The 27,333-nt window shown below is 40.1% G+C and overlaps 2 protein-coding genes across 12 annotated transcripts in view; one reads left to right on the top strand and one right to left on the bottom strand.

Annotated features, from left to right (window-relative positions):
* The window catches only part of HERC4 (HECT and RLD domain containing E3 ubiquitin protein ligase 4), a 37,272-nt gene extending 32,681 nt beyond the window's left edge, over positions 1-4,591 (bottom strand). The window contains exons 1-3 of one of the 6 annotated variants that reach the window (XM_030453016.1): positions 4,206-4,591; positions 3,127-3,232; positions 1,467-1,758 (exon numbers count right to left, since the gene is read on the bottom strand). In XM_030453016.1, the coding sequence (XP_030308876.1) occupies positions 1,467-1,692 (226 nt within the window). In that variant the 5' untranslated portion in view covers positions 1,693-1,758; positions 3,127-3,232; positions 4,206-4,591. Of the gene's footprint in view, positions 1-1,466; positions 1,759-3,066; positions 3,233-3,493; positions 3,675-4,075; positions 4,160-4,205 lie in introns of those variants that run through there. The other 5 variants (XM_030453015.1, XM_030453021.1, XM_030453017.1 and 2 more) reach the window with 5 other exon arrangements.
* A 4,084-nt stretch (positions 4,592-8,675) lies between these two features.
* Positions 8,676-27,333, top strand: part of MYPN (myopalladin) — a 64,798-nt gene continuing 46,140 nt past the window's right edge. For 2 of the 6 annotated variants that reach the window (XM_030452858.1, XM_030452862.1), the window contains exons 1-3: positions 16,379-16,703; positions 24,918-25,076; positions 26,260-27,195. In XM_030452858.1, the coding sequence (XP_030308718.1) occupies positions 26,261-27,195 (935 nt within the window). In that variant the 5' untranslated portion in view covers positions 16,379-16,703; positions 24,918-25,076; position 26,260. Of the gene's footprint in view, positions 8,763-16,378; positions 16,704-24,917; positions 25,077-26,259; positions 27,196-27,333 lie in introns of those variants that run through there. The other 4 variants (XM_030452859.1, XM_030452861.1, XM_030452863.1 and 1 more) reach the window with 4 other exon arrangements.

A 27,333-nucleotide genomic window follows, 5' to 3' on the forward strand; every position in this document is an offset into this window, starting at 1 on the left:
AGCATTCACCCATCTGTAAAGATGCCAAGCTTCTATAGGCTGTGCAAGTCAAGTTATCCCAATGCACTGACTTCACATTACAACATCCAACAGAACTGCCAGTAACCTCTAGATGAATGAAAAATTAGGGAAGACATTAAAATCCTCATGACTGCTGTGTAAGCAAAAAAAAAAGGTATTTTTCCATTACACATGAAAGCACATACAAGGCTGTTTAAAAAAAAAATAAAACAAAACCTACAAAAATTACAAGTCAGATTTTTTGGTAACTTTTACACTTAAAAGACAATTCAGCATCATCTTCAAAGTGGGTAGCAAGTATCTGGGCTATGTTTGACAAGCAGAGTATCCATGTTATGAAGTAGATGTTTGCATAGGATTAAAGTTTATCACTTTTAATAACCGTTTACTGTTTCCCAATATAAGTCCAAATTAGTTCAAAAAGTTACAGATCAACTACACAAATCTTTACTTGGCCCTAGATCCCGAACTCTGAGTAAAGGAAAACTACTAAAACATTGCATAATGCCTTAACTCCATCTGAAACATTTGTACCAATTTTTTTACAAGTAACTTGTAAAATTGCAGTGATTAGAATAAACTCTTAGTAAGCCTTTTCACTTGGCTCATGTTATGCCCCAAGTCCTGTCAGCAGCACTGTTCCATATCTGTCAGTGGCACGCAGCTATGACTCACATGCACAGCTCTAAGGGAGCCCATGTGCACACTCCTCTGCAGTCCCTGCAAGATGTTTACCCACTTCTGATACAGAACTGCACTAGCAGACAGCAGGAACACACACATAACATAGATAGGAAGAAAAAAGCCCAAAGAAGTTTTACATAGCATCCTTTGGGCTTTTCCAAATCCTCTTCCTATGACACTGCATATGCTGAAAAGTCCTTTATCGGAAGTTTTTTTTTAATTGTTAAAATAAATAGATGAAGAACATAGCTTCCTCATCAACACAGATGAAGAAGCAAACCTTCTCCACATCATATATTAGACAGCTGAAAACACGAAGAATATTTCTCAACTATGATATGCCAAATACCCATTTCCACCATATTCCAGTGCATACAGTTCAATACTAATCCATGTATTGAAGCAGGTCACCTCTCCGTGAGGTTAAAACCAGCAACTGAGTCTCCCAGGGCCTTAGGTAAAGTGATTTCATGGTGGGAATAAAAAAAAAAAAATAGTGGCTGTGTGGAGATTTATAGCAGACAAAAATATGGGGGGACAGCCACGTTTCACAGCTGGTTGTCTCCAACTGTCACAAGAGGCAATTCAGGCAAAGGAATGCTTTTCAATTTAAAAATATGCCCATTCTTGGAAGAACTATTAGACACACAATTCGGCACATACACAGACACTGGCACTCTTGGGTTTGATGTAGTATAATATAATAAAAAAAAAATATTCAGCCACACACACACTCCACAATTCATTACTTCTAAACTTACCGGGTCTTTTCCTGGCCTTTTCATGCCCTAGTTGTCCTAGATCATTGCATCCACATGTATAAACAGTCCCATCATCCAGGACAAAAACAGTGTGTCTCAGTCCACATCCTACATCTCTGATCCTTTTATTTAAGAAAAAGTCACTTTTTCTGGGTTCTAAAACAATCTCTTCATCAATTCCACCCAATCCAAGCTGTCCAAAAGATGCATTTCCCCAGCACAACATGTTTATGTTTCTCTTGATCACAGAGATCTTCCAACTTCCCTTTTCTAGAATATCCCTTCTGTGTAGCTGTTAAAAAAAAAAGGAAAATGCACAAATGCAGTTTTGTTTCTAATGTTAAACTAATGTTAATATTATCTTCTTGTTATCTTCTCTATAGAATGTAATAGAATGTAATAGAATGTAATAGAATGTAATAGAATGTAATAGAATGTAATAGAATGTAATAGAATGTAATAGAATGTAATAGAATGTAATCCACAAATTGACTTTCTATATACCAATATATTGCAACACTGACCTTTAATAGCATAATTTATGTTCTTGGATAGCATTTACATTAACTCTGCAATAAAATGCTTTCCCTCCCAGTTGTGTTCAGACACAACTTTTTAAGATACGCAGATCTTTGGTTTGATAATCTATTCCAAAAAACTTAGAAACATGTTTTTTGTAAAACTTCTCTAATCCCTAAAACAGAACTATACAAGTGGCAGTCACAACCATCCTAGCAAGTGAAAATGACCTCAAAGATTTTTTAAGGGAACAGTACAGTACTCTTTACACCCAGAGTTGTATGACTTTGGAAAGCACTGTCTGGTCTCAAGATCATCCTTGAAAACACTTGACTCATAGCTTGGAAAAACATGGTCACCTCTGATCAATCCAGTTACGCAATACGAAGAGTAATATGTTCTGTCAATCAGTACATTTAAACAACTATGAGTCAACTGAATTTACAATTTAAATACAAAATACTTACAATACTAAAGTCCCCAGTCTTGAACTACAATCAACACAGGCTAAAGCTTCAGTTACTCTGCAGTAATAGGAGTAATATACATGCAAACTCCCCCATGCAAACCCCCATCCCTCATGCCTAAATTGCAATTACAAGTACTTGTGCTGACAGACTCTGTACCTATCTGGAAAGGACACAAAACTACAATGTTTTCACAATTACTTGCATTTTGTTTCTGTGACAGTAAGTTTTCCCATATTTTCAGAGCAATTAAGAAATCAATGCACTACACTGTAAACTGCTAAAAATTTTCATCTGTGACCCTCAGCTGGAAGCCAGCATGAACAACAGAATGCAGAATCGCATGAATTACAACTGCATTCTGCAGGGTTATAACATGTATAGACTACCTAAACATAAACTGCTCAGAGAAGAAAGCCATCAGTTAGCACCTGTGAATTACATAAACTAAAGGGGAGAATTCTTGCCAGCACAACATGAGTATTTTTCTCTGCAAACATCAAAATGCAGTAAATGCTTATTCTTCTGATAGCATTTAAATTTTTTTTTTAAATTAAAAAATTGAAAAACACCAGAACAGCCAAACACCTTAAAATACATTGCATTCTGTTTACCTATCTCAGGAGTTGATGCATGATCAAATATTTCCCTAGCTATCACTAGCTATATCCTACCACATTCAGAAGGGGAAATCAAAACGAAGACATCTTCACTGTAGACATAGCTACACAACAGCAAATTTCACACATTTGTAGCGGTGACTGCAAAGCAAGCTTCACCCTGCAACAGAAGAAATTAGAAAAGCTGTGTGAATATAGTGCTTCAAGATTCCCAGTCAAGATTTCTCTCCATGTCCAATGGGGCACAAAGACAAGAAGATCTCCTTTCTATCCAAACATCTGTATTTCCACAGAAGGTGGGGGAGTTGTTCTTTTTTTATTATTTTGTTTTAAGAGTCAGCAGCCAAAGAAGTTTTGTACTTTGATCTCAAAATCGCAGCAGTATTGTATCCCAGTTCGCAGTCATGGAAAGCCAACTCACGTTGTCAGCTGCTGGATACTACTGCGTGTGACGTCAAAAGCAGCCTAATACCGACACCGAATAGAGAACGCGAGGGAAACCACCCCAGCCCATTTTCTACCAGCAGAGAGCGAGTAGCGGTGCTACACGAAGACTCTGGACGCTTCCCGCGGGCGAGAGCGGGCTGTGCACCCTCCCTGGGCACGGCCCTGTCGCGTTCTTAAAGCGCCCGCGGGCTCCGCGCCCGGCGCCCCCGGGGGCTGCACCACGGCTGCGGCCGCCCCTTCGCCCCGGACACCGCCACACCGCCGAAGGCAGCCACCCTGCGGCACGGGCTGCGCGACTCCCCGCCCGTCGCCACGCTGGGGGCCGGGGCGGCTCCGGCGGAGGGGCGCGGGGTGGAGGCGGGAGCGGGGCCTCCGCCCGTTCCGACGGGAAGGTGCCAAGCGCCCGGACCCCTCAGCGCGCCCCGCAGCTGCGAAGTTGCGGCGCCCGTAACGGTCCCAAACGCCCTGGCCCACCGGCCACGCCGCACCTGGCCCCCCACCCCCGCGCCGCGGGCGCTGCCTCTCGCCCCACCTCGCTGCCACAGCCGCGACCCACCGGCCCGGCGGTGGGGCCCGAGGACCGAGCGCGGCCCCGTACGCTTTCCCGTCCGACCGGCGGGGCCGAAGGGCGGCGGAGCCCGGGTCTGCAGAGGTCCAGCAACTCGTCACGGCCCGAAGCAACTCACCGGCGGCAAAGCTCTCCGTTCCCCTCTGCTCCGCTTCCGCTGGGGCCGCGAAGCCGCGCCCAGCCCGCCCCGTCCGCCGCAGGCACCCACCGGCCACCGAGAGGGCGTGACCGGCCCCGACACGGAGCCGTGACAGGGCCCTGCCCCGCTTCTGCGCAGGCGTGAATCAGCGGGGCGGGGCCGTGTCGTGCGCGCCTCACCGCCTGCCTGTCTGCGTGCTTGCCTGTCCGACTGCCTGCCTGGCTGCCTCCGTGCTTGCCTGCCTGCTCGCCTCCCCGCTTGGCCGCTTGCTTGCCCCACCGCCTGCTCGCTTGCCCGCCCGCCTCCCTGCCTTGCCTGCTTGCCGCCCGACCTCGTGGTCAGGGGCCGTGACGCAGCGGCGGCGCGGCGTGACGTCAGCGCGCACCTCAGCAGCGGGAGGCAGCGGCGGGGCGGCGGTTGAACGTCCCGCCCGATCCGCAGGCGGTGCGGGGCTGCGCCCTCAGGGGCTGCGTGCTGGGCGGGTCCCGGGGACCGGTGCGGGGCAGGCACCTGGCCCCCTGCAAAGGCTCGGAGGGAGGTTACAGTCCGAGTGACCGCGTGGGTTGGGTTCCCGCCACTGGGCTGTGAAGCGGCCGAGAGCGTTGACAACAGAAAATAGATTTAGGACAATGACGGTGAAGTGACGAACGCTGGGGTGACGCCTGCGTCCTACCGGTGCGCCTGGAAGACGGGACTGGTTGCGGGAGGGTGCTGGTACCGCAAGTGCTCGCTCTGGGGTGGTGACTTCAGCTGTACGGTACTGTGGCTTAGGAACAAGTAAGCACAATGAAATACAGCGATTTTGAAACATACCGTGGTTGTAATGCATCACTGTTTAAAAATCGAGAATTAAAAATAAAGTTATGTTGTGGGGCACGTCTTCTGTTTGCTGAGAGGGGTTTTAGTGACGGGATACTTCTCCTTCCGCGCAGACTGCATGAGAGAACTGTCTGCCTGTTACTCCTTATCACGGAGATGTGTAGAAGCCTCTGCTAATCTCTGGAGAGCTCAAAAAGAATGAGATTGGTGAATGGAAAGGAACCGGATCCACCAGGGAGAAGAAGCAGGAACAAACTGTTCTTCAGTTACCTGTCACTAACTTCTGACTCGATGGACTTCTTACCTGAGAGTGATCCAGGTGGAGCTGCTGCAGCGTGAGGCAGCACTGGTGACACTCCCTGACGTGTGCCCTTCAGGGGTAGGTTTGGGCACTGATGGGTCCCTCCGGCAGAAATCAACAGTTTTCTGAATTCTGCATTCTGGGAACAAGGGTTTCTCAGGGGCAGAGCATGCACAGGCTGGGCACGTTGGTACCACACTTAGCTCTAGTGGAGCAACTAAAGATAAACTTACATGTTAGACAATTCTTTTACCTTTTATTTTTATTTTCTCCCTAGAATTTCACAGAGTGCTTGGGGAAACCCATTGCAAATTATATGAGTGGGCTGTGTTGGGAATCTAAATGTGGTTCCCTGGCATAGCCCCCTCTCTATAGGAGTTCAGTGATCCACCATTATTAGGTCATGAAGCAAAAAAGGCCAGGACCAGGCACACTTCAGAGGAAATGATTTTGCAAACCATGGGTAAGAAGGGGGCTATGTTTGGTGTCATTTTGCCCTATAATGGAAAGCAGTTTAAAAAACCCAAACAAATGGATGTCTTGGTTCAGTTATTGGTTCAGATATTTGTATATCTGAATAGGTGAGATGCTACAGGACTTCTTAGGCTTTATGGTTGTAAATGTATCAGTAAAAATCCAAACCAGAAATGTTAAATTCATACATGAAGAAAATGAGATTACCGCATAGCTGACAGAGGCTAAATGATGCAGCATTTTTCAGCGTGTCAAACATGTTTGGTTGGTTGGTTTGTGTTGTGTTTTGGGGGGGTTTTTTTGAGACCATCAGAGTACTAACTGAAAAATTGCACTGTGAAGTAGATTTAAAAGTCATCCACTATGCAATGTGTCCTCTGACCAGTATGTGGGGATATGTCCATGTACTTGAGAGCACATTACATGCCCAGTACAATTTTTACATCGAAAAGTATTTTGGTACAACTGACCTAGTGCATCAAATAAGAATGAAACCATGAAACAACATACAATGTTGCACAAATCTCAACTTCATTGTGTTAACAGGCACAGCAATTTTATTTTAAAAAGTTATTTTAGTCCTAATAATCAGATTAATGTAACTTAAATAACTCAAATGTGTCTTCAAATATATATACATATATATCTTCAAATAAAATACAAGCCCTATTTTCATTCCACTTACTATCTATCTTAGCAAATTCTCTGTTCTGTGCCAGAGAAGCCACATCCTGCTTGCCTTGAGAAAAGCCTCTTGCTTCACAGAGCAAAAGACACACAGGGAGTGGGGGGCAGGAAACACCTATTCTGATGCCACATCACTGCTTGGAGTCCCTGCCACTCAGTACAACCAGTTCTGCATCTACTGGCATTAAATCTGCCCAAAATGTGGTTCTGTAGTAGAGGTGGTCAAAAGAGCTGCAGGTGAGCATGTTTGCACCTCAGAATTCCCAATGTCTGTTCTAGAACTTTAAACAAAAAAAAAACCCAGAATTTTGCAGAGACACATCTGGTTAGCTTCAGGGAAGGGATTTATTCCTTCTATGTGCCTAAGCACAGAGGGTTTCCTATTACAATTGCAGCCTTCTTATTGATGGTCACAGCAAGCAGGAAACTATTTTCAGTTGCCCCACCATTATTAAAATAGCAATGCTTGGCCTGGTGATTGCTGTCAGCACAACTGTGGTTTTTAGAATTGTACTCCAGTTAATCACCAATTCAGATAATAGAAAATGAAAAAGAAAATACAGTGTTAAGTACATTTATGCTTTATTACTGGAAAACATCTTTCAGTTAAGATAACATGTTTTTGAAGGCTACAGTGTTATGCCACAAAACTTTCTGTATAGTTATTAACAGAGGCGGACTCTGCACTCTGCCTCCATTTTCTCCTGGCAACAGTCAGTACATACTTTATAAACATCAATTTCTCACTTCAAAGCCCTTTGTTTAATACTCTGTTGTGTCACAGACTACAGAAAATATAAATGGGGGTCCAGAACAGCTGATAACATGAAATTAGACATGTCAGCATTTTGCTGTGAGAAATTACTAACCTTTTTGTGAAGCCTTTGTGTAGAATAGTCTTGATTAAGACAAAGAAAAGGTTTTAGAATGCAAATAGCCTTATAAACAGTCAAACCCTTTTATGCCATTTCAGTTTTACATTTTACCCTTATGTTCCCCACAGTATCAATATTTGGATGTTAGTAATTAGTGAAAGTGCCTGTGTGGACTCCCATACATAGAGTACATGTTCTCTATGCTCTGCTACTTTATAGCTGGGCATGTTTTGGTTCTGTGTCTGCCCAGCACTACTCACTGATCCTGGTTAGATCAAATGCAAGTGTGCTTACCTGGAAGCTCTATTATTTATTAACTGTTGTTGATACTGTAAAGAAAATTAACATTTTAAAAATCTGTTTGTGAAGATAAATCACTATATAAACACTAAATCTACAATGTTGCAAATTCTGTGTCTAGATCAAGACGCTAATTCAGGGAACTGTTTAAGGATAATCTGAGGAGTCATACCTTGAAAAGCAAAACCAACCATCTGTGACACCCCATTCCCCTCACCCTCTCAGGCCACAAAATACACCTGAAATAGCCAAAAGAATGCTATTCATAGATGATAGATGTAGAGAAGATGAAAAAGCAGTGAAGGACAAGGATGAAGGACAAGAAGACTTCAATGAAGGAAACAAGGTGACCTTTGCATTAGGTATGGATCTCTTGTGCTCACAAACTTCTGCATGGATCCAGTTTTCCCAAGCCCATGGAAATTGCAGCTGGGACTCGGAGTGACCCCCCAGTTTCCTGACAGTATGACAAAAGCCACACAAGTGCCCATACACATGCAGGTTGGGGATGAAGATGCTGAACATTTTTTAACATCCCACACAGAGTGCTGTGAGTGCAGCTCCTTCCCACATGTGGCACATTCTTGTCCAATTGCAATGTTTCATGCTCTCACATGAATTTTTCTGTTATATCAGCAGGCCAGGTGCTAATTGAACACCAGGAAATTCCCATGTAATCTTTTGGGGGGGTCTGTCTTAAGTGTTGGATGCTGAGACACCAGTTCCCATGTCATTAAGCTGGGCTTTCAGTCAGACCAAAACTGATCTTCAGTTTGTAGGGCTCAATCCTACAGGCATACAAGATCAATAATTGAGCCAGTTCTGCCCTGCGGAGACCAAATTGAGAACATGCTGAACCTCAGCTTATAAAAGAGCAGCTCCAAGTGCTGCCACATGCTGCTGTTTCTGACATGACACTGTGTCTTTGCATGGCAGGATGATGAAGCACCCTAAAATTAGCCTTCTTACTATTTCGTAAAGAGCAGGAGGAAAGGTAGCAGCTTGCACTGAGGAGAACAAAGGGGCAGAGGAGCGGACCAGAACTGAGGCTCACACACAGGCTGGTCACAACGCTTCATGGTGAGCACTATTGGCTTCTTTGCAAATTTCCATGTTGGGATTGTTTAGTATAATTTCTTATGCCAAGCACAGGGTGACTTGATTATGGAAGAAGAAAGGTGGTCCTGTAAACAGAGGTGGGGTGGAGGGACCAGTTCTCTTGGGGGGGTTGGGAGGTAGTACAGGGGGAAATTAATGGTGAAAATTACAGGAATGGTAATTTTTTTTTCTTAGAGGGGTGGTAGGAGCTGGCATTTAATTGACAGAATGAATGTTAATGTTAATGGAATGGAGCTGGTAATGGAAGAAAAACCAGTGGTGATATGGAAACCAGTAATACCACAATAAAACCCTCTCTTCGTTAAGCCAGACTGACTTTTTACTGATATTCCTCTCTCTGCCCCATTTCTTGTGTGATAAAGTCCTTGGCTTTACAAGGAGTAAGTTTTGAGGGAAAAATATTCCAGGCAGTAGGAAGATAGGCATGGGTGTGTTTGGGTATGGGAGCAGAAATAATGAAGGTCTTAGACCAGAATAACACTTGCATATGAGGAGAAAAAATAAACTGTAAGGAAACATTTGAATATCAGAGGGCACAACAGACGTGACGTGAGATGGATTTCAGGGCTGATTGCTGGGGGAGGTGGCAACACAACATGCATCTCTAGGAAGCAGAGGATTCTGCCATCATCTAGTTGTAATAGTCTGTTGCCCTGTGCCTAAATAGTTGTCAGGACATGCTGTTTTCTCTATTCCTATGGTAGGACTCTGCAAATAGCAGCTGGGAAGAAAACAGTAACTCTGAGTCATGAACTGTGACCAACGTGTCCAAACTATATTCAGCTGTTTCTGCTGTTAGCTATCACTCAAAAATATGGGGCTGTTTTGCAAGAAAGATATTTCTGTTTAGTAAAGGTAATTGGACAATACTCTGCTGCTTCTGTGATTTACTTCAGGGTAAGACTCATGACTGCACATGTATTACTGAAACTCAGAGGGGCACAATGCTCTGACATCTATTTTGGTGCAGTTAGCAACTGATAGGTATTTGATACAGCATGGACTGAAATGTGGCATTACAGTGGTAATGGATCTGTGCCATTTGCCTCAACTTCAGAACATGACATATCTGTTCAAAAAGTGGAACAAATATTCACAGTGGATGAAGACTCTTGGACAGATGGAAAATCAGATTTCTCTTGCAGAGGTTCTTAAAGAGCTCCACAGAAGTTGTATGTGAACACCAGAACAGCCAAACACTGGAGTTCTTAATCCATCTCACTGCAGATTTTTCTATCCTGCATTTTTCTGAGTTTTCTCACAAGGATGTTATGGGAAACTGTCTCAAAAGCCTTGCTAAGATCACAGCTATCCCTGCCTCTGCCCATTCAGTCACGACATCACAGAAGGCTATCAGATTAGTCAAGCATGATTTCCCCTTGGTATATCCATGCTGACTGCTGCTGATAACCTTCTCTTCTGTGTGCTTAGAGAAGACCTCCAGAATTTTTTTTTGGAAAATGGAGGAGGTGAGGCTGACTGGTCTGTAATTGCATGGATCTTCCTTCTTGCCCTTTTTGAAGACTGGAGTGACACTGGCTTTCCTCCAGTCCTCAGGCACCTCTCCTGTTGTCCATAATCTTTCAAAAACAATGGAGAGTGGTAGGGTGATAACATCAGCCAGCACTCTCAACACTCTTGGGTGCATCCCATTAGGGCCCATGGACTTGTGTACATTGAATTTAGCTGGCTTTTTTTTCCTTGGATAGAGAAGGAGGTAGCAGTGATTCATCAGTCATGTCTGCTTGATGAAAGTTTTCTTGTCATTAATGTCAGCAAACCACTAGAACACCACTAAATATGATCACTGATCACAATCAGAAATAATCATTTCAAGAGTACTGGATAGCCCCCACTTAACTCAAGTTTTTACTTTCATAAAAGAACAAGTCAGGGCTTTTTTCCAGCTTCTGGGAAAGGTTCTAGAGCAGCAAAATTACTCCTAGTCCTAGGGCTTGGATCCCCAGAGATCCGAAGAGATTGTTTCCAAAACTGTCCAAGAGAGAGACACAGCATTTCCACAGTATTCAGCTGAGACACAGCAGCTTCTGTTCACCCCATGACTCAGCAGAAACACCAAACCAGACAGATTGCCAACAGGAAAATCAGCTTCAGACTCCTGTTTCATCAGAGAACACTTCCACTACACCTTGAGCTGTTGCCTTGTAAAAACTCTTTTGCCTGATGCAATAAAACTTTTCAAGTACAAACAATTCAATACAATCACTATTGGATGCTCATAAGAGTGATGAAAACTTAGCCAGGCAATCTGGCTCTCTAACAGACAGTATTAATATTACAAATTAAATTCCTTTCAGTAAAAGGGGTTTGGGGTTTTTTGCTTGTTTTGATGGGTTTCTCTTTTGTTTTTTGGTTGGTTAGTTGATTGGGTTTTTTGTGTTGTTTTTTGGTGGGTTTTGGTTTTTTTCTTTGTGTGTTTGGGTTTTTTTGTTGTTGTTGTTTTGCTTTTAATAAAATAGATTAAAATGATGCTTATTTAGCCTTGTGGCAAGCAATGATCTCTTAAGACTGTAGTATTTGGTATTACAATGTCTGCAGATTTGCAAATAAAAATTATCAAAATTTTATATTTTTTCTTTGCTAAGACTTAGTTTAGAATAGTTGATATCAATACATAAAAATTTAAAGCCTTCACTTTGAAAGTTCCTACATCATTAGTTTCACAGCTACTGAATACTGAATACAAAACTCATTACCTGCTCAAGTAACATCAAAACAGATGCTGTTATTATATTAATTTTCCTGGTGTTTTCTAACAAAACCACAGAAAGTCCAAATAAACACCATATGACAAGCAGAATTAAAGCTTTTTAAAAAATAAAAACTGATTTCTTTCTCTTGGACCTCCCTAGCCAGTAAGTCAAAGACATCATTTCCCCTGCTTCCCTTTTCTCTAGGTCAAACCCTCAGATGGGTAATTTGTTTCTCAGTGGAACCAATGACAACTTAAACTACCTAAGTCTTGATGAGTTTACATCAAAGCTAAAAACCCCACAGCAGAATATGTTAAGTATGAAAAAAATCCATGTTTACTGCACTTCCAAGCAGTGCAGTCAACAAACTGAAATGCAATCTATGTAAAATCTACTCATCAAACCAGGACACAAACTGTTCTGGCTCCCCTTCCTGCTCTCCCCACTTCTCTACCCACTCCAACACCTTAAATCCTATTCAGCAGCTCAATACACAACAAAATAAATCTGCTCTACACAGGAAGAATACCCATGGGTTATAAATGTTATGGCTGAGACTTTCTTAAGTGTGTTTCTCCAAGATATTTTTATTTTCAAAAAATGGTGAGTGACCATAGAAGTGACTGCATCTAGTCAGTCAGATGGCAAAATCTTGGCCAATATGGAGTTATATAAATACCCCAAATGAGAATATACAACTGGATCTATACAGGTCATCCCTTAGCTTTTCAACAAATATGTAAGAAAATTGAAAGCATCTCTCTTTAATGAAAACATAAGCTTGGTAAATATTTTTCATTTAATCTAATTAGGAAAGGCCTTTAAAGTGCAACATAGCCTTTTTGGCATTCTTTTTTGGTGGTGTCTGGCTGTGGAAGTTCAATATTTAACTACATTTTAGATACAATGCTCTTTAAGTACATGATTAAATGAGAAATACTTACCATAATATTTGGATTTTCTTTCTAAGCATCACAGTTTGGAGTCTTCCAATGTTCTCTGTTTTCTAAAGAAAAAAAGAAATGACACATTTTTTAAAAAAGCATTTTCAAAGGCACCCTAGGCAGAAAGAAAATTCCTCTTTATAACTTGTGTGACAGCACATGGCATTACTACATGAGAGTGATGTACCAGTTGGTCTAAATGGCGTGTAATATGTGTGGTTTATCAGATCAGATCAGATCAGAATATATTTCAGATCTTTTGATATATATCTTTTGACTCCTTTCATTGATTATATTGATATTTTGGTTTGGAGATTGACAACTGCATAAGCAGAACCACTGGCTAAAGTATGTCCTGAAAAAGTAGTTATAAACATTTTTTGATGACAAAGTGATTTATTTAAAATTAATTAGAGGTCTTACTTAATTTCCTACCAGGAAAGGTAAATCCTCTCTTTTGTTTTCTTACTCTTTCTTTCTCTGTCTTATAAACTTATGAAAAAGTCATGTTTGGTATAGCTAACAATTTGCAGAAGTTGTCAGAACGGGCAGTGCCTCCTCCTATTGTTGCTCTGAGGGAATTTTCTGGGTCACAATCCTTACTTCAGTCACATGGCTTACATTATCTAAATATCACTTGTTCTTTAGCTAGTCAATGTGATTCTGATACTGCTGGTTTAATAAGCAAGTACTATCAAATTAATTCAGTTTGCATTGCTGTCCTTTATGAAAGTTTGTGTTCTGATTAAAAAGACCCTAATTTTAAAATTAATTCTGTCAGTGAAGTTGTATTCTAAAATGATAGGTTTTTGAAGCTGCATTAGTATCTATAGATACACTTTTTGCAGTACTTCTTAATATAAAGTTTTACAAATAATGATATAATATGAGTCAGTTTAAAATTATAATGAAAAAAAGCAACATTTAAAGTGGGAAAGTGACTCAGTAGCCTGATGGAAGGCATTCCAGACAGATGAGGCAGTACAAGGTAAAGAGTGCCAGAATCATTGGGAGGGGCTGGTAAACTGATCTCAAGTGTGCATAATAAGGTGACACACCACAGTGCTAGTAAAACAGTAACTATTTCTCAAGTCTCTCACCCAGTGAGGTTTCGAGTTTGGGAATGATATCTTAGTTATGTTTCCACTACAAAATAGCACTGTTTTGATACAAAGGAGGAAAATTTTAAAAGCCATAGAACTTGTACAGAAGCTTTCTTCCCTTGTCTGTAAAACCAGAGTGCTGAGCAGAGTCAGTGCTTTCTGAATGCTATGCACCAGGTGTCAAATAATAGCAGCTAGCACTCATTCTAGCTATGACCAGACAACTGGGGGTTCCCCCAACCCCACAGGCCATTACTGCATTTAATTTGTTGGTACAGACTGCCATGCTTTCCTGCTGCCACCATGTGTCCAGATCATAGAATGATAGGATCATAAAGTGGTTTGGCTTGTGTATCCACTAAACACAACTAAACTGGTAAATTTACATTCTACCTCGGACCAAGTTGTAATAGTTGAGTGCATTGGGAAGCACGACCTGAGCCACAGCCCCATTTTACATACTTGCCCTTAAAGACAAACAGCAGAAAATCACTACTTTGATCCCCCCTCCGACACACAGCAGCTGCTGTGTGTAAACAGACTGGAGCTGATCTGGAAGTGGCCTGGTGGAGTCCTTTTGAGCTTAACTAAAATCAGAGTCACTTCACAAGCCAGCTGTTAAAACACGTTGCCAGCAAGTTCATCTCTCTGGAACTGATGCCCTCCTGCCTGTGAACTGCACAGCCAACCAGCAAGGTACAAAGTTCCATTTTAAGACCTACTAATACTGGCTGTAAAGGTACTTTGGGCCTTGACAGACAAAATCTGGAGAGAATTAGTGCTCACATAATTTATTTTAGGACACTACACCTTATCCCAAAGAGGCATATGTTCTCTACTGTTGTCCAGCAAAGACAAAAGGACATAAAGCTGGAGGTCATGATATCTTGCAGTGCTTTTTTAGTGCTCAGCAATCAAAAGCCTAGACTCACCATCTTCTAAAAAGGTAGGCAGAGAAACAACAGTATTTTCATGGGAATTATGCTGCAAACTAGGGAACCTGAAGTTCCCTAGTGCTGGACTATCAAGATGACAGCTCTGCAAGAGCTGGCACATTTACTGTGTCTGCTCTAATTTTGTGTGGCTCCTGGAAGTTTTGTCCCCACACCACCTGCTGTTAAATGGTCAGCCTGCTTACTGCAGTAAAGGCTCATAACTTTTATGTGTTCTTCATGGTGTACTTTCTGTCTAACCCTTAGCTCCCTTGTTGCACAAATTGTTCAATGATTTTGCAATTCTTGCATTTTATATAAACTCTGTCTTAAAGTAGAATTTTTTTTATTATTTTTATTTTTTTTTTAGCAGACTGAATAGTCACTTTGGATTGCTTAATTCTACATAGCATGCTGAAGGAGCAGTTCACAGCTCAGTAAGACAGTAAGACTACATACACATTTTATAATTATTGTATCTCAGCAGAAGCCCACATAGATTTACAGGTTTTTTTTTAAGATGCATCAGACTTTATTTTTGGGCTTCACACTTTCTAGCCTACTGATCTACAGATACAGCAATGTCCAAGCCAAAGCAGCATGCAGTACAGTATCACTATGCAGTTCCTGTCAGCACAGTATGGCTCACATCTGCTGTTACATATATTATAAAGAATATATTAGATCTCTGCTCCAGGTACCAAATTACATTAAACATCACTCAGTCTATTAAATGCCTAATCTGTTCCAAAAAGAAGGACTGACTACACTCTACAACTTTTCCGTATCACTGTAGAAAGCACACTACAAACAAAACTCATAAGCTATTCTGACAGTGATATTTTACAAAACCAGAGGAAAACAAAAATAGTTCAAATTCACCAGGAAATTTTCATAAAAGAATTGCCTTTGCCTTTGAATTTTGCCTATTTTTTGGCCTCATAAAACATCTTTTGCAAGAGCTATATCCCACACAAGATCCTCTTTCTAGTAAAGGCAGATAACACTGACAACATTTGAGACTGATAACATATTGAAAGAATTGGAAGAAGGTCAAAACCTCAGCTAATTACATCACTTGGTGTGGAAAGGGCTATATATCAATTCCCCTAAGAAACATGTAATATTTCAATAGTTTTAAAAGGAGAATGGTGACAAGCATTTTTAATAAAATAATACATCCACAACCAAGCAGCATTTTCATTAAGACTGTTTAGAATGATAGATTGTTTTCTGATGCTGGTGTATAAGCTGAGTAGAAAAGAAAATCTAGTCTATACATTTTCCAAGTGATGAGGCAGGCTTTACTCACTCAAGCTTTTAACCAGTAGCTCAGTTTTACAAAATTAAACTCTCCAAAGCAACAGGATTTCTCTGTCTACTGATTAAAATACTTCGAAATTATTCCACTGATGTTCATATGTTTATATCCTAGTTTTATTTGCATATTTAATCACTTTTCCCCCAACAGCTTATTTCTATGCCTTTAATAACAAGTTTAGAAGTTCTAGCTTTCTGAGGATTTGTAGTTACAGGCCATCATTAGGGATTTCTGCATTTCTGCACCATGTTTATTAAACAGAACACTTCAAACAAGTCAGGAATTTTTTACTGTTTATACCCCACACATTTTTGGATTTTGCCTTGGGAGCTACAACATTTTTACATTGCTAATGGCCGATGGGTCTCCCCCCTGACTGTAACCTCCAAGTTCTGATCAGCACATAAAGACAACAGCAATAACTATTAACTTTAAAAGGCTGAAGGCTAAACCATCTGACAAGAGTAACACAATGCCAGCACAGTGCCTCTTGGATGAATCAGCAAAACCCACATAAGCATCTATAGGGGACGTTTCCCGAGTGAGGAGAAGGCGCTGGGTGCCCATAGGTGCTGTCAGAGCAGTGGATTCCCTGTCCAATGAGGTGGAATGCTCCGCGGGCACATGGTTTACGCTGCTCAAAATAACTTGGGACCTGTGAACTGACAAATGCTATTGCTCCAGTGGTGACAGGTTGTCCAGCTTCTTACAGCCATCCTCATAATAACGAAGGTTAACTTCCTTCACTGTATGGACTCCTAGCTGTTTCTCTTCCTGAGGACTCGAAGAATTCCCTCACTTCCTTAACTTTAATCTCACATTTCTGGATAGCTGTCATCGCTACTGACTGCCAGGTTTGGGCAGCAACATCTGGAGGAATTTAAAAAGGTAAACCCTCAACTTTAGATACGTCTACATTTTGATTTTGCAGGACAGGTGCAGAAGGGTTTGATAAGCATGTATATTTGAAAGCTAATTGTTGCTGATAAGACATATACAGAGAACAAAAAAAAAATTTAAAGTGACTAACAAATTATGCCGAGGCATGTGGATTGTAGTGAAAGAGAAACAATGTTCTGCAGCATTATAAAGGGCTTGAATAGCATTGGTGGGGTTCTCAAAATCCCTCGGAGCCAGTCTGACTGCTCCAAAGAGTCAACAGAAGACTTCAATGACCTGAAAAGTTTACTGCTGAAACTCAGTTTTCTTACCCCTTACTTTCCCTCCGTGTTCAGAAATATTTACATTCTGGTATTTACCCTTAAACCGAGATGCCATAATTTGGATTTCCTTCTTAAGCAAAATCAAACCTAATTTAACGTGACCCCATAGTTAAATACTTTATTTATTTATTTATTTTGTCATGTAAAATGACCCCTCTGGCTATATTTAGTGCTAGGAGATCTGCTCTCTGGATTAATGTACACAACAGCTGCAGAAACAGTCCTGCTAGAAGGGCATAGCTCTCCCCTTTGAGCTCTCACTATCTCTCTTACGCTCTTTCTCTCTCTCAGAAAAGTATTTGACTGTCAGTAGCAAATGTTTGGCCCAATATATTGCAACATTAAGCAGTAATCAGAAGCCCATCTTTAGTTTTACAAAATAATGTGTCAACAATTGATGAGAGAACAGAGTACTCTTGAGTTTATGTCAATAGAACATCATACAAGTTGTGCTAAAGACACTGATTATCAATAGTGTTTTTTGGTCATGAGCTTTACAGCTGTGTAGATGCTCTAGAGCTTAAGAGTGGAAAAAAAATCAGCAAATGTTAGTGGAACAATCCTTTAAGCTTCAACTCTGCTCTTCTCTCCCTCCTACACCTCCTGAAGGTTCCTAAGGTCAGGATATTTCTTTTTGTCTTTTTTTTCTTTCAGAAACAGCTAACAAAATTAAACAGTAGTGTGTTAGTTCCTGTGCTGGGCAAAATATTTACCTACCAGAAACTATTTACAGTCAAATCAGAAGTTAGGTTTAGTTTTTGACAGACTATCAAAGACAAAGGAGAACTCTGTGCTCTGTGCTGCTTTACTATTCCTGTACGTTCTTTATAGAGATTTTACAACAGGTCTTGCTGTGGTACTGAAGGAATGTTTCTTATCAACAGCTGCTAAGAATTAGTGCACTAGGTATATTTGCACATAAATACAGCATTAAGATGGTTTGTTAAAAATGTACACAATACTTTAACAGCAATTAGAAAATGCAATCTAAATATTCATCTAAATCATGGGAGGAGACTAGTTTACTTTTCTGTTTAAAACTTCTGTGGTTTAGTACTCATTTTCATAAATAGTAATATATAGGGATGGGCAAATTAATTCCAAGTAATGCAAATCTCATTTTAACATTGGAGTTTGAATATAGGGTTAAAATGTAAAGGATTTTATGTTACAATGTTGTTAGGGAAGACTGATGGAAAAAGCATTAAAAAGACAGAACAGAAAAAAGAAAGAAAGGAAAAAAAAAGAAAAGAAAATGCATTGAGAGTGTGAAAAAAAGAAAGGCATGACTGAAAAAACCTTGGAGGAAAAAATGCAAGCCAGATTTTTTTCATGTGTGTCTAATTTATGGCTTGAGTTCTATTATTCAGTAGGAACCAGTATTTGTATAAAAAGTAAATGTCATTTTAAAAACAAAACAGCCCATAGATTTGAAATTACCAGACAAAAAGTTGTGCAAATATCATGTAGTTTACATAGCCCTTCTTTTCAGGGCTTTTCTATGTGCAGTTTGTGATTGTTCAGTGTGACTGCACAAATAGTCAGCTGTTCAGTCTTTAGATACCTGAGTACCATTCCCTTGACATAGGTGCCACTTACACACATGGGTAGAATAGAGTTTTGCTCATCGTTTTAAGCTGTGCAAATTCTCATCACAGCACTTTATGCATTGCTGTAATTCATCAGTCGAGACTGAACTCGTGTAATAGATAAATCATTTTTTAACACTGAGAGCTAAGCTGTGGCTTCAGTCCCAAACTAAAACTGTACAGTAGTCCTCAGCCATAGACATTTGTGGATTTCTGAACTGCTTGTGCATACTGCTGGCAGGAATAATAGAAACGACCTAGTTTAAATCATTTGGGTCACAGCCCATGAAAGTGGATTTGCTGTTCTAGTCATGAAAGGCTTGCAGAATGGTGTCCCTGGGTTTGAACCAGGGTAACAAAATAGTTGCTTATTAGTTATATTTTCCATTGAGGACTTCTGTATGTACATTCAGCACCAAATTGTGGACCTCTGCTGTGTCTTTTTGGGCCTTTCATATAAATTCGTTCTCATATGGGCAATCCTTGAAGGGAACTGGACTACATAAGTTACTTCAATCAGTAAAAATTTGTCCTACATTATGAGTACTTGAAGTACCACATTCAGAGCTTGTCCTGACATCTGGGGCCCAGCCTTTACAGGCCAAGTGGAGAGGAGGATGAAAGAGCATCCCAGGGAGGTCTCAAGGGCAGCCATCACCTCCTTTCCTATTTGACTTTCTAATTTAAAAAACAGATTAAATTTATTTCAGTTTAAATTTGACTTTATATGTAGTTTCTTGAAGATATTGTTTACCTGGCAGTTCAAGGAGATGCACTGAGGAGGTTAGGGAACTTGAGACATGGGTAAGAAAAGGTCTCAGCTCTCATTTTGAGAATTACTGAGCGGCAACATTAATTAAGAAAAAATAAAGACATTTTGTGATCAGAGTAGAAAGGAAAAAAAGTACTTTCATTATATGATTAGTTGATTTAAACTAATAATTTGATTATTTATCATCATTTATCATTTATTAATGATTGGTGCTTAGGGTGCTCACTACTGTAACAGAGGCCCCAGGCCAAGGCGTGACTCCAAGAGCACACAGGCCTCTTGCAGTGTCTTCTGCTGAATTACTTGGAGAGAGGATTTATCCCATCCCATCTCTGAGATGACAAATTCCAACTCCTTTTATCTTTTGTGGGCTCTGTGATTATTTTGTCAGTAGGAAGGGTAACACATTAGGGGCAAAATACAGTGGTAATGAAGAATACATTTAATCTCTCACTTTTTTAGCACCAGAAGGACAAATATCACTGCTTGCAAGACAGGTGCTATTAATGCTCATTAAAATTTCTTAAAGCAAAATAGGTGTTTTTAAGGCTTTAACATTTGTTAACACTCTGAGTTGCCTCAGCTCAAGTTAATAGGAAAAGAGCTATGTTAGAAACAAACATCACCACAAAAAGCAGTCTAAATAGGAAGCTAAACTCTTAAATATTTCCAGCTACAAATCACTTGCTTGTGGTTTGACATTATTTACCTAATGCTCATAACTAATTCACATGTTAAATTATATCTCTGTAAATTCAAATTATTTATTACTCCAGCATAATATCTTTACTAAACATAGGTTATATATGTAACCATGTAGATAATTCAGTTCTATAATGAACTTTGTAATAAAATCCAGATTATAATTTCCCTTTAAAATTAGTTTAGGAGTTTTATCAGTTCAGGCTCTGATCAACTGTCACAAATACTTGAAACATGAAGCCATTCAACTCCCAAGCCATTAAAAATAATGAAATTTCCCCAAAATTCTAAATATTGGATGTACTGTATTTACCTTTTCCTTTCCCTCCTTTCTTCTCTTTTCATTGTTCTTGTTCCCTTCCTTTCTCTTTTTTCCCCTTTCTTTTTAGAAAGCAATGTCCTTTCACAGGTAACACTTTTCAAGGTTTAAGATTCCAGTTTGCAGAGGAAAACTTTGCATTTTACTTGAAAACTACTTAAAAAAACTTAACTGCATGGCATTTACAAATACAGGGGCTGTAAAGTGTGAGGCAGTAATTCTGTTCAGAGCTTCAACTAAATCTTGGGCAGATTAAGTGAAGATGCTCCATATCTATTCTGCAATGTACTACAAGGCAGAAGCTGGATGATTAGAGGTTTAATCTACAGAAGAGGGCTTGATTCTACTTATTTTTCTGAACATAAGCAGTAGAAGCCATGCATCAGTTTAAACAGCATCAAAAAATTCCTTGAACAGCAGACGTTCACATTAAGGCAAAGAGCCACAGGATGTGAAGCTAAGTAAAACACTGCCACCACCAGCAGCCTTTTCACTATTTGTGAAAATATGCAACAGTGAGCAAGAAACAGCTACCAACCCTTTTAGACTTACAATCTTATGAGCATTTTAAGGTCTGGAATTTATAAAATGGTTTAAAGATAGAAGAAAATTCAAAGTATACTTAGAACATTAATGAGATTATATTGAAAAGAAGTAGGATGTTTCCTAAACATGGACATAACCTTTAGCCTACTTGTTCTTAGAGGGATTTTATCTCCATCAGAAGTTGTAACACTCCAGGGCTTGGAGGCACTCTATTTTCCATTATTGAAATACATTACTTGGAAATGGGAGTTTCCTGTTTGATTCACTACAAGGAATGGAATTAAAAACAAGCAGTACATCTAAAACAGAAAGGTAAAGCACCTTCTTGTACACAGTTTTCTAAATACAATTATTAAAAATATCTTACACTCACCCCCCTAAACACACAGGGGACAGATAATCTTAGTCCTCTGCTCCCACCTACCCTTCCCTGTGCCTGTTGCCTATGTCACAGACAGCAACAGAAACTGTGACAATGTAAGAATGTGATTGTGATCATTAGACATCTCCAAGACAAACCAGTTGTGTCATCTCCTAGCTTGTTTTCCACAGCTGTAACCATACAGTTGAAACACCCATACAACTGCTTGTGTTCAGCAGCCTGTGGGTAAATTTACCTGCAATTCAATTAAACAGAAAAGGATGAAGTTTCTAATATCTGCTCAACTTGACAGTTTCTGAACAGAGGTGCTGGGCTCATGGGGCCAGAGCCTTGCTGTGTGAGGAACACAAAGGTGCAGAGACAGCAGCAGCAGCTTGCTAGCTGCTCCAGTACTGGAGGTTCATACAAAAGCAGTCTCAAGGTAGAAAGCTAGACAGGAAAAACATGTACTGATTAAATTGCTCCTTGTTAACTACAACCGAAGGCCAAAAAATAGGTTTAAATACATTTTGCTTTAAATCTGTAATTTGCAGATAACCTCTAGTATGGTGAAGTGAAGGAGTGTTTGAAAAAAAAAAAGAGCATCAAGCATTCAAAAAAGCTGCCTCTCACCAAATACAACAGAGGATCTGCATTCAGGTATATGCAGAATTCCCTTCAGTTTTGCTGAGATCTGAGATTTCACTGCTGCTGTTTTATTAGGTAAAAATCTGAGATTCTTTCAGCGATGCCCCACCAGTCAGTTAGACTCACCAGGCTAACAAGACTCAAACACAAGGAAATGAAAGGGTTTGGTGTAATAGTGCTCAAGTTTCTGGTTGTGCAAATTTTCCTACCTTCCATGTAAGCATTTTTAGGTCAAGTCACTATGAAAACAAACTGTGGAAACTAATTCCTTTGTGAATATTTTATCCTAAAGGTCACTTAGCTAATTAGAGAACATTGTACGTTGTCATTGATATAGGTTCTTGGAAACCCAGAAAGGTTGTACAACTAGTTGGCCAGTGGAAACTGAACTAGTAGACTGAAGAAGTTCATGCAGTCATTTTTGTTTTTGAATCCTGTCATGCCTCTCAAGATTATAAGTGGCCAAGTCACTGCTCTTTATGTCCCAGGAAAGCAAAAAAAAAAAAAGTTACCCTCTTTGGTGTTGTGAGTAATGAACCAGTCAAGAGTGGAGTACTGCTGGAGTAATAATTTTCAATCCTAAATAACATGAGTTTAGGGCTATTATTTGTAAGTAGTATTGCAATTCCTCCTCTTGATGCTGGTCCATTGGTAAACTGATGTTTACAATCTGCAAATTATTGGTGCTTTCATTGACACCACAGATTGCTGTCTACTGTGTTTTTACTAGAGTCTGTCCTTACTGCTACCTCAACAAAGTTATCTGTAGTTATCTGCTCAGCAGAGATATCAGCAATTACTGTGTATGTTCTGCTAGTTCCATGATGCAGCAGCAGTGTTCTGTGCCCTGCCACTCAGTGCCAGCTTTCTGTGGTGCTGCACACCAGGGGTCTGTGGCGTGGGTTTTGTGCAGCCACAAAGATACTTCTGTTCCAAAGTCACAATGAGGAAAAATTAAAGAGGAAGTTCAAGGCATATCAAAGCCAATTCCGTATCTCAGTCCTAAACAACCCAGAAATTCAGGCAAAGAGAAAGCCTGAATTCAAGGCTCTGTCTTGATTTTGGGGTGTAGATTCCAGTTTTGGCTGTAGAAAGGCTAAATTATTATTATCATTAATAAAATCTGTAGTAGTACAGTAGTTCCTCTGGTGACGCCTTTTCACTCACTAGAAAGATGGTTTAATAGACATTTTAGAAAAGATATTTAATTCAGCCTTATTGCTATCAAGCCCAGAGACACTGCCAGACTCTATACATATTCTCATTTGAACCAAAGCTTGCCTCCCCTGACTGAAATCTAAATGGCTTCAGCCTACCCAGTTGTTCCCTCAGTCATCTGAAGTCCTTGCAGAATTTACCTCTTTGTACAAAAAAAAAAAAAGAAACTGGACATTTCTCAAGGTATAAGCAAGGCATCATTAATAGTTGCAACTAGATTGTCTGGGAACCCCACAGCGACGTTTGCCAAAACTCAACATTTTTCATTTAATTAGAAATAGTACATAATTCAAAATATCTTGAAACTGAAATAACCAAGTACTGTCTTCAACTGCTATGTTTGATTAGTACCCAACTTCATCTTTCCTAAAAATAGAATAAATAGCTATCTTCTATGGAAGCTGAAAATCGAGAAGAATTAGATATAATATTCTGACTCCAGGTGGGCTCTGAAGAAAAGAGATGGCCCTCTAAACATTTAGAATTTGGTGTCAGATTAATTTTCAGCAGTATCTTGCTTCCCAACACCAGAAGGAACATTCTGCTCCCTTCTACCCCTTCTGCTTTGATGGGCAGAAAGAAGGAAGTTGTTCCAGCTCCTTTGCTAGGGAATTATTTGTTTTCTTCCTTCCTTTTTTCTTCCTGACCTGCTTTCAGAGGGGCAGAGATGGGTTTGAACCAACAATTTAACCATTTGCTTCCTGGATGTTCACTCAAGACTGTGACAAAAAAACAGGTTTTGTTCTTCCATGTATGGCTGAACTGTCTCACCTGGTCATCAGTATGGAAGATGCTTTGCACAGCTGCATCACAACTACCCAAAAGGAACCATGAGTAAAAGGATTTTAAAATTTTCCTACTTTAATTTCCTCCACCATTTAATATTTTCCCCAGGCATAGGCAATCCTGATTTTGCACTAATTTGCAACTTCCCTCCTTTTGCTATCAGACAGTGGCTTCTTCATTGTACTTTTTTGCAAAAATTACAATTATAAAACTGCCAATCTAAATACATCTTTTGTGAGAGCGTGTCTTCATATTGCAGCAGCACTCCTTAAGGGAATTAACAGAAACTTTCTTTCATGTTTTGATTAGCTTTTCAAAAGATGAATAAAAGATATGCAAGACCAAGAACAAAGTTTCAAAGTACCACACTAAGCAAACAGTTGCTTTGCTGTGGCTATCTGCTGAAAAGCTGCACTGGGATTAAATTCTGTTAAATTTAAATGAGAAAGTCACACAATATCTATACAACAGAGAAAAATTAAACCCTAAATAGTCAGATTTTCATATATCTTCTCAACAAAACTATTGAAGGAGCTCTTTAACTTCATTTGACTATGACAGGTTTTGATCAAACATTATAATTATGCCTCCACTTGCCTTTCCTCCTTAGTGTCCAGTATTCTCTAAAGACTTGCACTGGTTTTTTTTTCAGCTCTGATGAGCTTTAGAGAAATGGAGATGAAACAAAGGGATGGCATTCCCAATTGGTTCAGAAAGAGGACAAGAAATGTAGCAAACTAAATTTTGCAACTATGTAAAATACAGCTTTCCGATGTAGCATGTAAAGCTACAGAAGAATACGTACAGCTGGGGCGTGTAACTCAGCCTTGGACACATGCAGAGAGGTTGGAGTGGACTTGCATCCCTCCAGAGATACCCTGAGACAAGGCACCTTCTCTGATATGCCACTAAGAGCACACACTGCTCTCTTTTTTCAGGCTAAACCAGCTGGACGGTGCAGAGAAAAGTGCTGGCTGGGGCTCTGCCTCTTCCTTGCTGCAGTAGATACAGACTGGCACACGGGTGGGGAGGAGGTCTGAAGAAAACTTGCCCTATGTGACAGCTAATCCTAGGTCTGCAGTTCATTCACCTGCCAGGTTTGTCTCCAGGCTGCAAACTCCTTATGTTAGAATGTATTTAAACTCGTCAGAGTTGAAACTGTAGCTTTAGCTGTGACCTTTACAGCACACAGTATGCTACCAGCACATGAACCAGATAGTGTAACCCCTTAAACATGTTTGGCTTCACTGAGATTGCCCAGCTGTGTAAGAAGCAAAAGCTGAGCAAGCAAAAGAAGTACCCATGGAGCAGTAGATTTAAGCCTCATGGAGACCTCTTTGTTCTCTTAGGAGGTGATATTACTCTGTCCTGTCATGAAATAGCTTAGAACCTTATCTCATGTGGGCTTCCCAAATCACTGTTCTCTTACATGCCACAGCTTTACTGAAAACAGACAATTTAATGCCAAGTGTTCAGTTAATATTGCAGACCCTTGCTTAGTTGCAAGGACTACATTGGGTGCTATACAGTATTTTATTTTTAACTTTTTGTACAGGCACAAATTTATAAATTTTTTTTTAGATGCCTTTGTTGAATTAGTGATTTTGCTTTTTCATATTAGCAAAACAAACAATAAATCTAAGGTACCAAATATCTGTGTAAGATAAAGTACTTCAGTATAACAAATTGTGCCTCAGGCAGAGGGATTAAGGTCTCAAAATGCAACTAAGAATATGATAGTAGCATGTATCTTGTTCTCCTTCTTCCTCCTCTCATCCCTCAAATGCTTCTTGAGGGTTCACTTACTTACTATTTCAGTGTCTTTCAAGCTAAGTTAATTTAAAAGTACTGGTATTCTCTTGCAGCTTTCAGTCCTTGAAATATCCAGCATCTTATCTCCCTGTTAAGGCTGTTTCTTAGCTAAAAAACACATGTAACAACGACAAAGATTTAATATTGAAACTCCATTAATAGCTCTGTAGTTCAAGTTTTGCCTGGAACAAAGTATAAACTACCACCTTTGCAGTTGCTTCAGCTCTGTAAGGCTACCAAGAGTAGAAAGTGATAAAAGATCGATTTTATCAGGTAAAGGCAATAATATCTGTCAGTATGTACAGAAGCAGGCTGCTAAAACAAGGCCATACTTAGATGTTACTATTCAGCACACAGATGCACTTTGAAAGTGATGTGTTCTGCTTTTCAGAAGCCTGTAACTGTGTGCAATGAGAAAAAAAATTGCTATTGATGAGGTGTGGTCCTATTTGTCCTTTTTGTTGGCAGCATGCAAGACGACAGTTTAGAATCCTCAACTTCAATATCTCAACTTCTGAGAGAAAGCTATTTAGCTGAAACTAAACCTCAAGGGAAGAGTGAAAGAAACAGATCAGAAACAGCATCTCATAATTTTCATTACGGCAACGCTTCTGGTGATTCAGATGAGGTGGCTGCTCAAGATGACCTTCCAGATCTCTCTGACTTTTTGAGCCAAGAAGAACTAGATGAAAGTGTAAACTTGGCAAGACAAGCTATTGATCAGAATCCACTGGAAATTAAACAGGATGAGCTTCAGGCACATTTACAGCATCCCCCAGATCAGCTGAAAAACACAGGAAAACACAAACAGATGGCCCAGTCTACGGCTTTGAAAACATCAGACAATGGCCTGCACTCAAACTTTTGTCAGGACCATGTCAGAGATACAAAGGGTTCAAAAGGGAGTTCTCAAGATCTAAAAAAACATCTCCCATCTGAATCGGAGTCAAAAAAGGAATTCCTCAATAAGGCAGCAGATTTTATTGAAGAGCTCTCATCGCTTTTCAAAGCTCACAACTTTGAAAGAATAAGACCCCGAACATGCAAAAACTACAGAAGCAAAATGGATTCTAAGAACAAGTCTGCTCAAAAGGGTAGCTTTTGCCTACCTAGCACAACAGAAAACAGAGAAAGGCTTTCCATTCCAATACCTCAAGACTTGGAAAACAAAGCAGAGAAAACATTTGAACAAACAGATGACCAACAGGCTGCAAGCTTGGAATCTATCAATCAGTTAACAAGCACAGAGCTAAAAACAGAGTCGGAATCTGCATCTGTATCCTCTGATGAGGCTGTTGGGCAACCACCTTGCTTTACTCAAAAACTGAAGAGCAGGGAAGTTCCTGAAGGAACCAAAGTGCAATTGGACTGCATTGTGGTAGGAATCCCAGCACCTGAAGTCAGGTAAACATATTCTGCACATGTCGTTTGTATTTCTGTAACAGTCGGTGTATACCTTGCTCTTTCCAGATGTTTTGATGAGTATATTTCAGTAAACTGTAACAGAAGTCTCTTGAACTTGTGTGTTAAAATTAATTAAGG

Source organism: Calypte anna, chromosome 6 (assembly GCF_003957555.1).
Source record: "Calypte anna isolate BGI_N300 chromosome 6, bCalAnn1_v1.p, whole genome shotgun sequence".
NCBI lineage: Eukaryota > Metazoa > Chordata > Aves > Apodiformes > Trochilidae > Calypte > Calypte anna.